Source organism: Acanthisitta chloris, unplaced genomic scaffold (assembly GCF_000695815.1).
Source record: "Acanthisitta chloris isolate BGI_N310 unplaced genomic scaffold, ASM69581v1 scaffold1411, whole genome shotgun sequence".
Taxonomy (NCBI): domain Eukaryota; kingdom Metazoa; phylum Chordata; class Aves; order Passeriformes; family Acanthisittidae; genus Acanthisitta; species Acanthisitta chloris.
This window is the reverse complement of record NW_008656328.1, coordinates 7102-18928: the sequence shown is the minus strand read 5'-3', so window position 1 is coordinate 18928 and position 11827 is coordinate 7102. Positions and strand designations below refer to the sequence as shown.

At 48.1% G+C, this 11827-nt stretch overlaps 1 protein-coding gene across 1 annotated transcript in view; it reads left to right on the top strand.

The window, feature by feature from the left end:
• Window positions 1-3068, top strand: part of INF2 (inverted formin, FH2 and WH2 domain containing) — a 4287-nt gene extending 1219 nt beyond the window's left edge. The window contains exons 2-4 of the mRNA XM_009084267.1: window positions 473-588; window positions 1629-1788; window positions 3031-3068. Of these exons, the coding sequence (XP_009082515.1) occupies window positions 473-588; window positions 1629-1788; window positions 3031-3068 (314 nt within the window). The remainder of the gene's footprint in view (window positions 1-472; window positions 589-1628; window positions 1789-3030) is intronic.
• Window positions 3069-11827: the final 8759 nt, after the last annotated feature.

Here is an 11827-nt window from a genome sequence, read left to right as displayed (position 1 = left end):
GAGTAGTGGGAAAAGAGAGTACATGGGGATTGGTTAGAACAATTGGTCTACTTGATATGCATATTGGGCTTCTCTGCACTAAAAATGAGAGTCATTAATCGTGGGAAATGGTTCATCTGCTGCTCTAGGAAATAGCCATATGTGAAAATGGGAAATAAATTGTGTGTTTGGGAGTGCTGAGAGCTTGGCTGCCGTTGCAGCATGCCAAGGGGACATGGGAGAGAGGAACAACTCCAAGTAGCACCAAAATGCCAAAGGGCACCTGTAGCATTGACTGTTCCCATGAGAAGTTACCATCTCATGATGCTACTGGGATGGGACATCTCTACATGGAGATGTTTCTCTTCCCATCTTCCGCATCTCCTTCTTCAGTCGTTTGTCTACCGCTGCTCCTAACCTATGGAGCAGAACACCCTGAGGTTGAGAACATGAATATCCTTATGAATTCTGCTTTGTTTTGTTTTTCCTCCAGCACTTGACACAACTAATGTCATGGTGAAAAAGCAAATATTCGAGCTTCTGGCTGCACTGTGCATTTACTCCTCAGATGGCCACGCTCTGGCTCTGGATGCCTTGGACCATTACAAGGCAAGTGTTGGGTTACAGCAGGAGGGATGGCCCTGCTCTGATCCATGTACCACAGAAAAAAGGTGGGAATAAGGGTCATTTTGCAACCTTTTGGCAAGAGAAGCAGGGATTTCACTCTCTACAGGATTTGCTCTCTACAGCGACCTGACAGGGGTTGGAGAGAGGTGAGGGATGTGTGTCCTGCCATGGCTGCAGGGAGAGGACTAGAGGGAATGGCCTTGAGCTGAGCCAGGGCAGAGTCAGATCAGATGTGAGGAGAAATGTTTTCCCTGTTGTGGTGTTGAGGCCCTGGGATATTGCCCAAGGAGGTGGTGGAGTCACCATCCCTGGAAGTGTTTAAGAGGTATTTGGATCTGGCACTGCAAGCATATGGTTTAGGGTTTAGGTGTTCTAGCAGTGACAGGTTAATGGTTGGAGCTGATGATCTTAGAGGTCTCCTCCAACCTTGATGATTCTGTGATTTGTAATGTGAAAACTGTAGGAAATTTGTCATGGTCATCATGATATGTCCACGGTGCTGCTCTGTGATGTGTCTGGACAGACAACTGCCAATCACAGGGTCCTTTCTGGCATCAAAAGCACCACTAATGTAGCAAAATAAATGGTACCACATCCACAGGTTTCACTGTCCACAAGCTCAGATACATGCATCAGTGATCAGAAAGAATAAATGGATCCAAGAGGTGTTTCACTGACTTTCTCTGCCAACCAGACTCTGCTCTGTAATCATAGAATTACAGAATTTTAGGGGTTGGAATGGAGCTTAGAGATGATCCAGCCCCAACCCCTGCCCTGGGCAGGGACACCTCCCACCAGAGCAGGTTGCTCAAGGCTCAGCCAACCTGGCTGTGAACACTGCCAGGGTTGGGACAAATGGGGTAGTGGAGAAATGTTGCTGTTACCTCTATATTCCTGTGCCATGCAGAGTGGGATAAACTGAGGTTTTAAGATGCTAATTCCATCTAGACCCTGCACCACAGTGGTAGATGTTTATGTCTTTAAAGACTATTCTTGTGTCACCTCACTTGTGTCACTACCAGAGTGTGAAGAACCAGCAGTATCGATTCAGCATCATCATGAATGAGCTCTCCAACACAGACAATGTGCCCTACATGGTGACCCTGCTGAGTGCTATCAATGCCATCATCCTGGGGAACGAGGAGCTAAGAACCAGGACACAAATCAGAAATGAATTCATAGGTAAGGATGTTTGTTGTCCCAAACTTTCTCCAGAGAGAGTCAGTTGCCAAACAGTTTTAATTTAGATGTTTCTTTTGTCCTATCTCCTCAACAACCTTTCTGTAACCAGATTGTTTTAACTTTGCTGTTTTCCCATAGTTTTGATCTTTTCTGGAATCCTACAAGTACTTTTATCACTTACACTCCTTCAGTACATTTTATAGCCATTTTATGTGGCTGCATTTCCATATGCTGCTACTCCTTATAAGAGTAGATAAGGTTTCTTCACTCTGTGTCTACTCATTGAGCCACAGATGTCCCATAGTTCAGGAATTCTTTCTAACTGCTTGAATCCCAGGATCCTAGAGACTGTTGTGAGGATTCACCTCACTATCTGAGCTGGTGAGCCTGGGATCCATTTCTCTCTGTGGAAAGCCTTGACCTTGTCTGGCTGATTTTAGATTTCTAATCTGAACTGAGGTCCCCATAAGTGCCTTTGTCTCTCAGTAACTCCAGGGGGATCTGCAGTGGTTCACACAGCTGCTGCAGATGTGTGCTGTGGTGTCTCATCCCTACCCACTGTGATCTTTCAGATCCATCTGCAGGTATTTTCACTTTTTAAAAAGTGTTTATGAGCCCTGCACAGACATCCCTGACAGTCACACCCTGTGCTTGAGAGCATTGGCCAAACACCTCTGGAGCTCTGTCAGCCTTGGGGCTGTGACACTGCCCTGGGGAGCTGTTCAGTGCCCAAACACCTCTGGGGAAAGGAGAACCATTTGCCCAGAGAGGTCATGGATTCTCCCTCACTGGAGGTATTCAAGGACCATCTGGACACAATCCTGAGTCATGTGCTCTGGGCTGGGTCTGTCTGAGCAGGGAGGTTGGACCAGATGACCATTGTGGTCCCTTCCAACCCATCTGATTCTGTGATTCCAACATCCAGCCTAAACCTCCCCTGAGACAACTTCAGACCATTCCCTCAGGTCCTTCAGACTGTGAGGGTGGTGAGACACTGTCCCAGGTTGCCCAGGGAGGCTGTGGCTGCCCCAGCCCTGGCAGTGTTCACAGCCAGGTTGGCTGAGCCTTGAGCAACCTGCTCTGGTGGGAGGTGTCCCTGCCCAGGGCAGGGGGTTGGGGCTGGGTGATCTCTAAGGTCCATTCCAGTCCCTGAAATTCTATGATATGGTATGATTCCCTCAGGTCATAATGTATCAGTACCACGTGGGTCTTAATGCAAACATGTCTCTTTTGTCCTCCCAGGGCTTCAGCTGTTGGATATTTTGGACAAGCTGAGGTAAGGATCACTGCTCACACTGATTTTATAAATGAGAGAGCTGTGGAAGCTTCATACTTCTCAACCTTCAGGTGTGTGGAGTGGGTGGAGTGGAGTTGCAGTTATCTGTGTGACTGGAATTATTCCATCCAACTCCATACAAATTAGGGAAGAGAAGCTCTTTCCATAGTGCCAACTAACAGAGGTAGAGTTTCTGCACTGAGTGGTCTCAAGAGTGCTGAAAAAGGCAGTTTTGGAGTGTTTGGCGAGGGGTTTAATCCAATTTTGAGTCACAGAGAAGGAAGATTTTCAAACAGAAAAGTCACTGGTATATTTTCAATTTGTCCTGACTTTAAAAAAAGAAATTGGCTCAGTTTTCAAAACATGAAAATACCACTCTGTAGTGTTATAAATTGCGGCCCAATAAATTGGCAGGAGCCAGTTCAATTAGGAAATGTATTGATTGAGCAAGGCTTCAGCAAGCAAAACAGCGCTGGGCGGCCGGGGAGTCTCTGCTCCGCCAAGGGCGCACGCCCCTTCCCCACAGCCCCCGGGTGAGACACTCCATTTCCCGCTCCGCGGAGCTCTGCGGCGCACTCTGCGCATGCGCGAGCTGTCGCTAGGGACGCTGTTCCCGCCTCCTTGCGATCGTAGTGCTGGAGATTCCCTTCTCGCTGCTTTCGTGTGTCGATTCCCCGACCTGTTGTACACCTTTTAACTTTTTACTTATATTTTCTATTCTACAGTTAGGCCTTTTTACATTTATTGCTTAACTTGCGGTATTCCTTGTGTTAATAAGCTAAAGCAATCCTAAGGTTAGTGTTCTACAGATCTAACATCTAACATCCTACTTTGAGCTTCTACCTTGACTTGTTTCACTTCAGCAGGTTTTTAATTACCTTTTGGATCCTACTTTGTTTGCCCGGCTGGCGCATCCCTAAATTCCTTTCTTGGGGCCCATTCCTCTTATCACTTCCTTCTTGGCCCTGGTTAGTATCTCCTCTCTTTGCGGTGTGCATGTCAGTGTAGAGCAAGGACAAACAAACAGGCGACGCCAGCTGCGCCAGCTGCTTAGTAAGGAACTCCCAGTCTATCACTGATTAGTCTTTTTTAGCTTCTTTGTTTCGTTCCCCCCCCCCCTTCTAAGTACTAAGTAAATTCTTTTACTTAGAATATTTCTCTAAAGTTTTCTGAATATATTTGCCCTATACCTTTTACATATGGTTTTATTCAGGGTTTAATGAACAAACTCATATGCAACCTTTTACAGTAGTTACAGCTCCAAGGAGAATTGCATAGCAAGCACACACTGGGGCAGGTCATGCCATGAAAATTCCCTTCCATTTGTATGTGTTGGCTGTAGGAAGAGATATATTCTGTTTAAGAAAGGATGCACTGATGGCATTTGATCCTTTACAAGTGAGGTAGGGTTGGGTACTTTCAACACCAAGTGCCTCAGTCTGAGAGGAAAGGAGGCAAAAGCCATTTGAACAGAAACAATCATCTGAAAAATCACCAAAGAGCTCTCCAGTGAAAACAAATGCTGTGACATTGCAGAGACATTGAGGAGGAGGATCTGCTTATCCAGTGTGATACATTTGAGGAGTTCAAGATAGAAGATGATGAGGAATTGTTGAAGATTTGTGATGGGATAAACATGAACGATCACCATGAGGTCTTTTCATCTCTCTTCAACAAGGTAAGTAGGCCCTCACATGGGGCACAAAGTCATGCCATGGCAGAGTTAACCCACTTGGCTTGGAAGCAGCTTTGCTGTGATGGAAAGCTGTCCTGTCTTGCAGGTGAGCCGCTCTCCAGTCTCCATCCAGCTGCTGTCCATCCTCCAGAGCCTGCTGCACTTGGAGCCATCTCACCACTCCAGCCTCCTGCTGTGGGAGTCCCTGGATGCTGTAGTGAACAGAGCCCTTCTGCTAGCAAATGACAGTAAGAGTGACACATCTATCTAGCTTTGCACCCTCCCCTGGTCTTACCTTGTCCCACCCACAGCCCGCAAAAGTCTTTCCCAAATGTGCAGGAAATAATCTGTGGGATCTGGTAAGAGCTGAACAGAAACTGGGACAAAGCTACACCTCCTGCATAGGGTCAAGTCTTGATGTGAAGCTCCATCCATGTGGATGGCCACATTTAGCAGTGGGCTTGGAATTCAGTCTTGCTTTAATCCCTGAGCTTTGGGTCATGGGAGTTGGTGAGAACATGTCCTCATTGGCATCCTGCTGCTGGCATGTCTTGCTGGCAGGCATGCTCCAGTGTTTGTGGGCTGGAAGCATGGGAAGGAAATTGCTTGGAAGCCAAAAGTGTAATTGTGTAGTGACAGCAGGGACTGGGATCTGTACCTCAATATCTGCTGTTTGGGGAGGGTTGAAGGGCATGACCCAGCCTCTGAGGCCCATCCCCTTCTCTGCCCCTGCCTTGTTTCTCTAGTCCAAGGGAACACAGTGGATGAGGTCATTGAGAGGTTGCTATCTATCAAGAAACAGCCAAACAAGCAGAAGAAAGCTGAAAACCGACTGTCCTCGGGTGCAACTGGAGGTGTCCAGGGCGAGCCAGAACCATGTGCACGTGCAGCTCGGAGCCCACTGGGATCATCAAACCCTTCCAAGGCACCAGCAACATCCTCAGGACTACTTGCCAACGAAAAGATCTCATCCTGCCAGTTCACAGGCTGCTCTGCTTTGTCAGGGACATCCAACGCTCCAGCCAACACTGCTCCTGCTCCTGCTCCTGCTCCAGCACCTCCACCCCCACCCTCTGGCACAGCACCCATGAACCCCACAACCCCTGTGATGAATGTACCTCCAGCCCCTCCACTCCCTGGCATTCCTCCACCTCCACCTCCACTGCCTGGCATGGGGAATATTCCTCCTCCTCCACCTCCACTGCCTGGCATGGGTGGCATCCCAGCTCCACCTCCACTGCCTGGCATGATGGGAATCCAACCTCCTCCACCTCCATTACCTGGTATGGGTGGCATCCCACCTCCTCCACCTCCCCTGCCTGGCATGGGTGGCATCCCACATCCACCCCCACTGCCTGGCATGGTGGGCATCCCTCCCCCTCCACCGTTACCTGGCATGGGTGGTGTCCCTCCCCCTCCCCCTCCATTGCCTGGCATGGGTGGCATCCCTCCTCCTCCACCCCTCCTGCCTGGCATGGCAGGAGATCACATAGAAGCTGTGGTGGCCTCCCAGTTCAGCTGCCCTCTTGGCTTGGCCAGGCCTCCCCACAAGACAGTGAAAACACCAACACTGAGAATGAAGAAGCTGAACTGGCAGAAGCTTCCTTCCAACGTGGTGAGAGGTGGGTGCTCCTGGCATAGAGTCACTGCTGCTTTAGGGGTGACACAGAGACGAAAAAAACCCACTGTCTCTGAGTTTGTCAGATGTGATTCTGAGGAAGTTAGGGCTGTTCAGCCTGGAGAGGAGAAGGTTGTGTGGAGACCTCAGAGCACCTTCCAGGAGCTGAAGGGGTTCCAGGGAAGCTGCAGAGGGATCTGTGTTAGGAGCTGCAGGGACAGGACAAGGGGCAATGGGTTCAAATTAAAAGAGGGGAAATTTAGGCTAGATCTTAGGCAGAAGAGGGTGGTGAGGTGGTGTGAGGGTGGTGAGACACTGTCCCAGGTTGCCCAGGGAGGCTGTGGCTGCCCCAACCCTGGCAGTGTTCACAGCCAGGTTGGCTGAGCCTTGAGCAACCTGCTCTGGTGGGAGGTGTCCCAGCCCAGGGCAGGGGTTTGGGACTGGATGATCTGTCAGGTCCATTCCAGTCCCTGAAATTCTATGTCTCTGTCATTCTATTAGATACAGAACTTCCCTGATTTCCTTTACTTCTGACCTGCAGAGCTTAAATAAATAAAAGTAGCATGAAGCTACTAATATATTAGTAACCATTCCAACTAAATCAGTAGTTTGGAATATCTTGTTTATAACTAAAATATTTCAAAATTGAAAGAAGAGTAAGGAATGGGAATACTTCCCAAATTCACCATGACATTCCTTAGGCCTGAGTCCTCAGCAGGCTTTGATCTGAGTTCCCCAAACTTTCATTCCCCACTTCATCTGTACTTGTATCTGGCGACATTGAAGTCATGAGTAAAAGAATATGTGAGGATCACATCACATACCTCTTGATTTTTGGGTTACATTTCTCTCTCCTAGTGGATCCACAGAGGAATATGAAATGTGACAATCTAGGACAAGCAGTGTCAGCTTCTTCCTAGACAAGCAAGACATCCACTGCATGGGAGTAGGCAAAGGTGAAATCTAAGTAAGGCATGTGTTCAATCTCAAGAGAGTAAATTGCTGGGATTATTTCAGCAGAGACTTCTACAGGTGTGTTGGGGTGATGATTATTCTTTTGAATAAGTTTTTAAGCAAGTGCAGTGGAAATTAATTGAAGTAGTTCTGCCTACTTACTAGCACATCTTGGGGGAAAGCACCAGGTTTAATTGCCCTCCAGGCCCTTTGGATCCTTCCTGTGGGACTTGCCCCTCCTCAATAATGACCATTTATTCAAGACTAATATGTCTCTTATTTCATTCATCTTCTAAGAAGTCCAGTGAAAGGCAACAAGGCTCATAAAAGGTCTAGAACACGTTGTATGAGGAAGGGCTGAGGGGGTTGGGTTTGTTCGGCCTGGAGAGGAGGCTCAGGAGTGACCTCATGGCTCTCTGCAACTCCCTGCCAGGGCTGGAGGGAGGTGTGGGATGTGTGTCCTGCCAGGGCTGCAGGGAGAGGACTAGAGGGAATGGCCTTGAGCTGAGCCAGGGCAGAGTCAGATTGGATGTGAGGAGAAATGTTTTCCCTGTTGTGGTGTTGAGGCCCTGGGATATTGCCCAGGGAGGTGGTGGAGTCACCACCCCTGGAGGTGTTTCAGAGGCATCTGGATCTGACACTGGAGGATCTGGTTTAGGGTATAGGGATTCCAGCAGTGACAGATTAATGGTTGGAGCTGATGATCTTTGAGGTCTCCTCCAACCTTGATGATTCTATGCCTCTAAGTACCCCTCTTAGCAACTTCCTTTGCCCCACGAACCAGGAGCTCCCAGCTGTTCCTGTATCCAGTCTGAAGGCTTTGTCTGTTTTTCAGAGAGTCACTCAATTTGGGCTTCAGTGAGCAGCAGCAGTGAGGAAACTATAGAGCCCAACTACTCCAGCATAGAGCAGCTGTTTTGCTTTCCACAACCAACTCCCAAGGAGAAGACAACTGCACCAGTGAAGACAGAACCAAAGGAGGTGAGGAGATCCCTCTCGTTCTTTCGAGTAAAGATCACTGCGGACAGCTCATCTAATGCAAGATATCTTCTTTTTCTTTAATGAAGATCACATTTTTGGACTCCAAGAAAAGTCTCAATTTGAACATATTTTTGAAGCAGTTTAAATGGTAAGATATGGGCAGTTTTTGTGGCAGTTGTCAGAACTTTGAGCAGGTTTTGCAGTATCTGGAATGTAGAACAAAATCTGTTCTAGCCAATGTGCTTTGGTGGTCCATGTTACTGAAACATCTGAAGAGTCCTCATTTTGTCCTATACTGCCTTTACAATACTGAGTTTAGGGGTTTAATGAAGGTTTTTACATACAACATCCCCATATGTTGGCAAAGGCGTCACATCTCCATGTTACAGATGAACTTGAGGCACAGACTTTTAGGGTGTCTTGGGCTGTGAGACACATCTGGAGGTCAAATCCCTCCTCAAAACAGGGAACAATGGATCAGTTACGAATTACATTTGCTTTTAAGATGAAAAAATGCCCAAAGACAGGATCTGAGTTGCACGATTCTGGCCTTGAGTTTCTGGCCTTAAACAAAATTTGGTCATAGCAGGGACCCAGGTACTAATTCTGAGTTCATGGTGAGGATATGTCTTGCCTTTGGGTTTATTGTGGCTGAAAGCACAAGGTGTTTGCACAGATACATGTCTTGGCAGTGTGTGATAGTGGAAGGGTGGTCTTTGGGTGATGGCTGGCTCTGCTCCTCCTCCCTGCAGCTCCAATGAAGAGGTGACTGCCATGATCCAGAATGGGGACCGGACCAAATTCGACGTTGAGGTTCTGAAGCAGTTGCTGAAGCTGCTGCCTGAAAAGCATGAGGTCAGGAGGAAAACTGTCCCCTTGGTTCACAGAGCTGAGCACACAGTGCAGTCCTGCAGTCTTGATTCTTTATTTCTCATTAGATAGAAAACCTGAAGGCCTTCAAAGAAGAGAAATCAAAGCTAGCAAATGCAGATCAGTTTTATCTTCTGCTCCTTCAGATTCCCAGGTAAGGGTGTTGCTCATGAACTTCAGCCCAGTCTTTTCCTTGGTTTACCTCTGGGAAGTTTAAGTTCCTTTATAGGACCCTCACAGACCAACAGTGAGGATATAGCTGGTGGATTCTCCCACGCTATAGACATCCCTTTCCCCATTACCATTAGATGAAGGGCTGTTCCTGCTCCAGGACCAAATCTCCCTCTGAAGCAGCAGAAGTTGGCCCAGACTCAGGGTCAGACCTGCCCAAGGAAGCTCCATAATGTACTGAAAGGCAGTGCCAAATGCAGTGCCAAGAAGGGGGAACTCAGCCATGGAGGATATGATTTAGGGGTTATAGCAGAGTGGCAGGTTAATGGTTGGACTTGCTGATCGTAGAGGTCTCCTCCAACATTGGTGGTTCTATCTCTCACATGGTGGTCAGTCTCGTCCTTGCTGATCTCTGTGCATCAGCAGAACCTGCACTGGTCCTCAGAGCCAGCAGCAGCTCTTTGCCTCCTTCCACAAGCCACAGACAGTGGTTCAGTGTGGTTGTCAGCAATATCATGGGGTGGCATGGACTTGCTAGTGATGTGAGGAGAAGGCCAAGATCCCAGTGCCTTTACACTGTGAATCAATCTCCATCCTCAGCTACCAGCTGCACATTGAGTGTATGCTGCTCTGCGAGGAGACCACCGTCGTGCTGGACATGATCCAGCCCAAAGCTGAGGCCATCAGAAGAGCCTGTGAAGGTAAGTCACCTGACCTTATTTCTGCATCTGAAAACTCCCCCAAAACTCCCCTGGAGCTCTGCAGTGTTACCCCTAAAAAACTCCCTTGTGGTCCATTCAGTGGTTCACTGCACAATAAGAGATGCAGCTTTAGGTATCTCCACTGATGGTTAAAGCCTTTAACAGGATCATCACTCATTTTCCCTCACCCTCAGCACTCTTTTTCCACAGCAGATGTATTCCTCTGAAACACTTTCAGTGGTGAAGTGCTGGAAGCTCATCAGCCCTTTCAAAGGAGCTGAATTTAGACAGCAGAGCTGGCTCCGCTGCAGCTAATTCATCCTTCCATCCATTATTTGCCACATTAAGACCTTCACACAGCAATTTTCTCTGCTGCCAGCAAAGCCCACCCCAAAATTCCCCAAGAAAGCAGTGATGCTTTCGTATTTCCCTGTCTCCAAATGGAACCAGAAGAAAAAGGTTGTTATTTTAGGTTATAAATTGCTGCTGATGCTCCAATTTGCTGAGGACACAGAGAGATTGTGCAATAGGTTTTGGTTCCTATGGAAGAAACCTCTGGTCCCACTCTGCTGACAGCAGGATGCTCCTCTTGACACTGTCAAGTGTCACCTGTGCTACAGAGCTGGTTCCCCAAACTCCTGTTGGGGGTTTTTCCAGCTGGCATTACATCTGCCTGCTGGGATGAATTGAACCTTCCCCAAAAAAGTCTCTTCCCATCAGCACAGTTGTGCTTTTGGAGCTGCTGCTGCCTCAAAGCTGGGTGCTTCAGAGAGCAGCACCCTGTCATAAGAGCAAGGGCAGGGGCTGTACCCTTCATGCCTGGGTGATAATCACCTCCACCATGCGAGACCAGGAACAGGGTGAGCGTGTCTGGGTTTAGCAGCTGGCAGATAATCACAAGCTGTCAGAACTGGCTTCACTGCATGGCTCAAAGGGGTTGGCAAGATGAAATTTGCAGCCCAGTTACCCTCAGCCACACTGGGGCACTTCCAAGGAAGGCAACAGTTTGATTGCTGTTAGTGAGGAGGGTCCAACTCCAGGTTATTTGCCATTGGCAACGAGAAACCACATGGAAGAAAGAAACGTAACTCAACAAAAACTTCTCCAGCTCATGGAACTGAATCTATGTAGAATCAGTTTCTCTGTCATTGGGCTGCAAAGCCAAAATTCCAGATTTGGGTTGGTGAAATTCAATTTCAAAGAAGTTTAGTAAATGTTCTGGTGTAACAGAGGCTTTTTCTTAAAAGTCCTTTATGTTTTTCAGATCTTCTGACCAGTCATCGCCTGCCACTCTTTTGTCAACTGATTCTCAAAGTTGGAAACTTCCTGAACTATGTAAGGACCGAACACAACTTTTTTCTTGGAAGGAAGTGCAGGGGCAGCACTGACCTCTTCTCTCTGGGACCAGGGACAGGACCCAGGGAATGGGCTGAAGTTGTGTCAGGGGAGGGTTAGGCTGGAGATTAGCAAATGGTTCTTCTTTCCCCAGAGGTGTTTGGGCACTGAACAGCTCCCCAGGGCAGTGTCACAGCCCCAAGGCTGACAGAGCTCCAGAGGTGTTTGGCCAATGCTCTCAGGCACAGGGTGTGATTGTCAGGGATGTCTGTGCAGGGCAGGAGTTGCACTGGATGATCCTCAAGGGTCCCTTCCAGCTCTGATCATTCTGTGATTCTGTGACTTAGTTCGTCTTGTCCTTCCCCATTACATTCTGTGTATGATCTCCTTTAGGGCTGTAATTTGTGTGGACACAGGAGTTAATCTGCTTTCTCTCTCTCTCTCATAGGGAAGTCACA